The sequence below is a fragment of the Sinocyclocheilus rhinocerous genome, unplaced genomic scaffold (assembly GCF_001515625.1).
Source record: "Sinocyclocheilus rhinocerous isolate Xijiao unplaced genomic scaffold, SAMN03320098_v1.1 scaffold72, whole genome shotgun sequence".
Lineage (NCBI taxonomy): Eukaryota > Metazoa > Chordata > Actinopteri > Cypriniformes > Cyprinidae > Sinocyclocheilus > Sinocyclocheilus rhinocerous.
In genome coordinates, this window is record NW_015628351.1 from 2,523,503 (window position 1) to 2,530,622 (window position 7,120).

A 7,120-nucleotide genomic window follows, 5' to 3' on the forward strand; every position below is an offset into this window, starting at 1 on the left:
AGATATATATCTCCTTTGCTTCTTCTGTGTTTCTCCACTGTCTCTTTGTGTCATTTCAGTTATTTAAGCACATTTGGAATTTTTCACACTGCAGTGTTTTTGCATTCCTGCAATGTTCAATATGCTGTACTGCAGAGCTTTTGTTGTTAAAGGGTGAAATCATAGAGAATAAATTCATGAATGACATGAACAGCTGGATAGACAATGATTACATAAACAAAAGCAAATTAGCATGAATTCCTTGAGCTGAAATTCAGAGCGGGAAGCACACACTGTTCTTGCTGTTTCATAAATATTGAAAACACCATGAAATATTTAAATGCGCAACCACATACGCGCACGCACACACAAAAAAATAAATATCTGGAATCTGACATTGGTTTCCATATAAAGAAAAACTGAAAAGGCATCCGGTCAAAAGAAAGTGTGCCCCACCAGCTCTGTGAAGATGCAACTTCTCTTCATATGCAAATAAAGCTCTCAGAGTAAAATTATCAAAGTTATCTTCAGCAAAGATAGCTGTTTGTCTGTAAGTCATGGCTCCAGTTTGATTTTAACAACTTGGTGCTCTATCAGAATAAATTACACTTTCTGAGAGACTGAATAAAGCAACCACAATACTAAAGTCAGTCATTGTGCCTAAAAAAAAATATATTAATCTTATTTGACTCACTAAACAATTTTGTATTTGTATTTTAGTTTTGTAGTAAAATTCTAATGGCACTATAAACACCAATATATCAAAACACTCCAATCTTCAGTCTAAAAATATTAATTAAATACCCATATGAAAACATTTTTCATAATATCGATATAATTTCAATAATTCCACCTTGATGCAAATGATGATTAGTATGATCATCCAAATGATCATCTTGATCCAAATGTCACATGAAGATTAGTAGATGGCATATGATATTATTTATCTAAATCAAGAAGCAATCAAATTCTGGCATTAGATGAAGTGCAATCTGAAGTGGTTTCTGGGAATTTCACATGACCGAAGAATATTTTGTAGAAAAGCACTTACACAAAAAAGCCCTTTAATGTCTATCATTCATATCACTAGTCAGCGGCCTAGCACTTAAATCCAGCATTAAATCTCTAACAAACATAGCAACATACTAATATTATGAAAAAATAATTTGTATTTAATTTAATTTGTCACGCCTTGTTTTTTCCACATTCTGTTTATGTAACTGTTAAGAAATAATACATTGGATGATACCAAAGAACTATAAATATAATTAATTCACAAAAAAATCATACATTCAAAAAATAAATAATACATAAAACTACACATTGGAGCAAAAAAACTAAGAAAATGCTGTAATATAAAGCACAATGCAATTCACGATTCAGGCTCCATGTTCTCTCTTAGGTTTTATGGTTTGTGCATCATAGGATAAATCAATGTGAAGAGTAGGCCTATAGAGGGTGAAAAGATCAGGCTCTCATTAAAACTAGGACGATGTCTCTAGCTGTACATCCAACTAAGGAGCAAATTTAATTAGTGGACTGTGAAGTGAAGTCATACCGCAACTCTCTCAGTAGATTCATTATACACAACGCAATGCATTCTATGGCCTAGTTCTGCCTCAAGGCATAGCCTTTACTTAAGGTAAATTAGTGGATTTTGTTTGTTTGTTCCTCTTTAATCTTAAAAAGGGTTTTCGGAAAATATTCTCTGGTGCTATGAAACTGTAATGTGGTGGGAGTTTGGTTACGACACTCTGATTCGAAATGGAGGAGAGCTGAAAATGAGAACAGGAGCTGGAGAGAGAGAAAGCAATTAATAATCTCTTCAGGAGACTGTGACTGCATGACTGCACATGCAAACTAATGCATTTCTTCTTCCCTTTTTTTAATTTTGAAAAATCAATTCAGGTTATGCACACTATGTCAGCATTCCAGCTGCAGTGTCTGCATTTTATGCTTTGTTTTGTCTTTAATATGACATAGAATGGACAGTAGTTTTTCTGTTTCTCATTGATTTTTATCCCTGAGGAAATTCAACTGTTGGATTTTGTAGTGTAAATTTTAAAGCCGGTGTTGAGTGCTACAGTATTTTTGTTGCCGCTAAAATTGTTGATATCCCATCAACACATATGAAAACCCATCATTTATTCTGGCAAGATGCTGCAATCTGTTGCTTTATGACAAAATCACAAGACACCCCGTGGTGCTGTTATAATGACAGTCATTATGTCTCTGGCTCTGTCCATTACAGTAAGAGGATTTTGCTGACAATCGACAGATGGGCCACTAAACTGTAACTAGGTTCAAATGCACGTTTTCTGCCATCAAAAGATGGAGGATCACTGTTGAGATGCTTTCCTGCATTATGGGTTGTACATTAAAGGAACAGCTCACCCAAAAATGAAAATTTGCTGAAAATGTGCTTACAAATTTATATTGTGTTGTTTTTATCAGCTGTTTGAACTCTCATTCTATCTGCACCCATTGATTGCAGAAGATCGGTTGGTGCAAGCAGCATCTTGGATGTCCCATGGGTGAGTAATTTCCAACAAAATTTCTTTTTTGGGGCAAACTTTTCCTTTAACACAACTAGCTGTAGAATATTATGCTGTGCCAAATTTTGCTCACATAATGTAAAGTATAGGCCTACCACAAAGTGGCACTGATGTGAGTCACATTAGTGCCACTTTGTGGTAGGCCTATACTTTATTTATTACAGGTGTATCACAATGCGATTTTTATTTGTGAAGAACAAAACTAGAAAATTATTAAAAACAATAAGTACAATATTTTTGTGTCAATGTAGCGTCTGATACCGGACAGTGATACAAATTCAGTTTATAGCCTAGCCTACGTTTAGCGAACTTTGACTAATAACCTGATTTTTTCTACACTAGCCATAGTTTAACCATAGTATTTGGAATAAAACTGTGGTTCTACAAATGGCAATCAACAGGCCAAAATAAATAAATGGTTACTATACTATACACTATAATAAAACCATTGTTAATTTTCATAAGGGTGTATGACTTTCGTTTTTCTGCTGAACATAAACTTTTGAGAATATTTTCATAATATTTTGAGAAATGTCTTAATTTTTTGTCAATAATGGAAGTCAATGGTAACCAAAAATGTATCCATACATCCGACAGTGGATAGCCAGTACTATTGTAGAGAGAAATACTGCCATCTTTTGGTGTTGAGATTAATTGTGGCTTTATGCATTTCAGTATTTTAAACACCTTTATGTGACATTTCTGCTAAGCAGTGATCCAGAAACAGAAACTAAACAAAAATGACACATGTTCCTCTGTTGCAGTTTTGTTTATTTGATTTATTTGCAACTATAAATTGATTATTTAGAAAAAGTAGGACACCCAGCAAGGACATGTCTTGGCACATTTTTTCTTGGATTTCTAATACAATTTCTGTGGCATACTGAACAAAACCATATCTCATCTTTTAGGAAGTTAAAAAAATTCAAAATACTGAGCACATCTAGTAAAAATAATATGCTTTAGTAAACCTGAACCTATTTACATCCTCTGGATGAATGGCTCTATGTCAGTCTATGCCATGTTAAATGAAAACACTCCTATACATAAAAATACTTTTTTTTTTTACATAAGAAATATTAGAAGCCTGTTTCATTCATAATGCCTAACAATATGTGGAATAAATAAACAGGATGTGAACAATTATTGCACTTTTGCAAAATGAACAATATACTAAATTCTCATCATCACACAAACATCAAACATTATGCACAAATCTAAAATATATATTTTTTATAGTATAACAAATATATTAGTTGAGTTAATTTGCTGGAGGTCAAAATAAGACTGGTCCAATTTGGAAAGATATTAAACCTCATTGTATTGGAGACCCTAATTCACACTTCTGAAAAGCAGAAGGACTGCTGTATAATTGTAAATAATTGATTTGAGTTTGTATTCTTTTTGTTAATTAATCTTGCCACTCCTTGGTAAAGCTACAGTTCAAGTATTGATAAACATATATCATAATCTGACACCATAATAATTTCTGACATCATTATACCTGATATAACATCAGGAGACATATTATATCAGAACTCATCATGTGTTGACTGGACACTAGCAAAAACTGTTAAAAGTTATAGTCTAAAAAACAATATATTTAAGTTGAATTGTGCGAATTGTTATCATTCAAATGGCCTAATAGTACACTAATGTACAATAATCTTATTCATATGCATTTAAACATGCTGAAATTGTGATTATTATTTTTAGATACTATTCTCTATTTCAGAATGTGAAAACAAACAATTAAAAAAAAAACAGTTGGTGTGAGGAAAAATGCAGAACTTTCTGTGCTAGTGTTTGTTTGCTGAAGACAGTGGGAATGTTCAGAATGGAATACTAAAATACTGCATACTGCATGCTACACCATACTGTATACTACATATTATTGTTACAATATAGTATGTAAAAGATAATAGCACAGTATGTAATACGTAATGTATCTAAAAATAGTCTGCAGTATGCAAAAAAAAAAGGTTTAAACTGTAGTATGGTACACTGTTATCACAATGTCACATATTTTACATTAGAGAGAAGTGTCTGGTTACGATTTCAGAAATAAATATAGCAATTTTGCAATGTTTAATACAATTTTGTGTACAAATATTCACACTTTTGTCAGTCCAGTGAAATAATGAGTAATTATTGAGAAGCAGTGTACTGGTCAAATATTGCACAGTTTGGCTAATGTAGTAAGTCATAAGAGTATTCAATGCAATCAGAAAATCTGCATACTAGCGTTGTCAAAAATATCAATTTTTTTGATACATATCGATACTGAAATATCTGAAACAGTTTTGATCATAGACGGTTTCAAAACTCTTTCTCCGTAGTACTGATACACCGATACCAACTCTAAACTTGCTTCATAATATCAGTCGAGTGTTTGAAATAACATCCTTTTGTGATCTGATTTGGCTTCGAACGAGGCAGAAAATATATTATTTTACAGTATTCTATATTGTATTAAATGCCATGTTGCATTACATGTGTTTATAGTGCTCATTATGCTAGATAATGGTCACACCCCCCTATTCTTTGTAATAAAATAGCAAAATTAATACTTCTTTTAAAAAACATTTGAAGTAAACATGCAAATCCATAAGCTTTTCGCAGTGTACAGTATAAGTTTTTCTTCAGTGTTTTACCACCTCAAGAAGTTTTCATTATTGTAAAAATATTCCTCATTGTCAAGTTCTAGCCTTGTCATATTTATCATTTAATAGAAATCAAAAATGTTATGCCATTAATGTTGTTCCAGTTTTTCCCTGTGGTATCGAAATCGTATTAAGGTTAGAAATTCCAGTATCGTGACAACACTAGTGCATAGTAAACACTGCATAACCTACAGCATTCCTAGTAGGAGTAATATGATAGTTTGCCATTGTGAACATTCCCACTGTGCTATAGCCGAGGACACTCACTTGGTTAGTCCACAGCATTACTGTATAAACGTGGCACTGAGCTCAGAGCTGGGAATCTGCCCCCAATGTGTTCAGATCATCTCGGGTATATTTCTCTGACCCTGAGCGGAAGCCCGCAGAGATCTCTTCAAATGTCCGCCCTTTGGTCTCAGGAACTTTGAAGTAGGTGAAGACAAAGAATATCAGCAGGAGGACAGTGAAGATGATGAAAACATACGGCCCTGTCAGTTCCTATCAACAGAAAAAACTGTGAGTATTTAAAGAAATGTGAGAACGACGAGAAAATAAAGACTATAACTGTGTTATGTCTGTGTTATGTAATGTTTCCATACCTCAACATACTGGAAGCTCATTCCCACCAAGAAGTTGGCAAACCAGTTGGAGAAACCAGCAACAGCGATGGCAGAAGGCCGGGGACCTTGACTGAAGAGTTCTGCCACAATGAACCATGGGATTGGGCCTGGTCCGATCTCGAAAAATGCCACAAAACTGAAGATGGCGACGATGCTGACATATGACATCCATTTCACTTGATCCTGCAAAGGACAATTAGTGAATAAACACCATTAAACACCAGTTTACACATGAACACTAACAGAAATATAGTACATCAATGTAAGCAGATACATACTAGTAGCGCCATAGCTATGGTCATGAGAACAGAAGACACAGCCATTCCCATCAGCCCAATAAGATGTAATGATCTTCGACCAGCTCGCTCCACTATGAACAGCTAAATTAGAGAGAGATACAAGCATTTTCATCCAAAACACTGTCATGCGCCTCAACAAAGGACAAAATCACAAAAAATATGTTCGTACTAACTTACCGACACAACTGTGAATGCTGTGTTCACAACTCCAGCACCAATGGTGGCATAGACCGGCTCAGACACTCCTGCTTTCTCAAATATACCAGTGGAGTAATAAAAAACCTGAAAAACACAATTACATGCACTTAACATTCAAATCACTGAACATTAATAGGTGCACCAATGGCCAACTAACTAGCTTTGTAATACATTTATTTATATTAACCGGGACAAATTAGTTGTAGATAAACAAATAAACATATCATTAAAAAGTTTATGAAATTGTCCATCAATTTATTCTTGCTGTTACAGCCATATGACACATGCTTTATCCAGTTTTTGAAGATCACACAAACGCTTTCTCATTTACACTCACCAATGTGTAAAAATTAAATAAAAAAGTGAAATCAAACCATAACGCACCATTTAAAACAAAACTTTATTATTAGTAATATTAGTAGCAGTAGTAGTAGTTTTAATTATGAACATTGCCTGTCAAAAGTTTGGAATAATTATGATTTTTAATGATTTTGAAAAAAGCCTCTTATGCTCACCAAGGCTATATTGATAAAAACTTCAGTAAAACAGTAATATTGTGACATATTTTTACAATTTAAAATAACTATTTTCAATTAAAATATACTGTATATTAAAATGTCATTTATTACTGTGATGGCAAAGCTGAATTTTCAGCAGTCTTCAGTTCATCCTTCAGAAATTATTCTAATAGCACGTTCAAAAAAAAAATAAAAATCTTAATTATTCCAAATTTTTTACCGGTAGTGGGTGTGTGTGTATATATATATATATATATATATATATGTGTGTAACTTATTTCAAAAAGT

General features: G+C 33.3%; 1 protein-coding gene across 1 annotated transcript in view; it reads right to left on the reverse strand.

The window, feature by feature from the left end:
- Nucleotides 1–5,394: 5,394 nt before the first annotated feature.
- LOC107737564 (solute carrier family 2, facilitated glucose transporter member 1-like) overlaps nt 5,395–7,120 on the reverse strand; it is a 7,743-nt gene continuing 6,017 nt past the window's right edge. Inside the window, exons 6-9 of the mRNA XM_016549085.1 lie at nt 6,294–6,398; nt 6,096–6,197; nt 5,797–6,000; nt 5,395–5,695 (exon numbers count right to left, since the gene is read on the reverse strand). Coding sequence (XP_016404571.1) covers nt 5,507–5,695; nt 5,797–6,000; nt 6,096–6,197; nt 6,294–6,398 — 600 coding nt within the window. The 3' untranslated portion in view covers nt 5,395–5,506. The remainder of the gene's footprint in view (nt 5,696–5,796; nt 6,001–6,095; nt 6,198–6,293; nt 6,399–7,120) is intronic.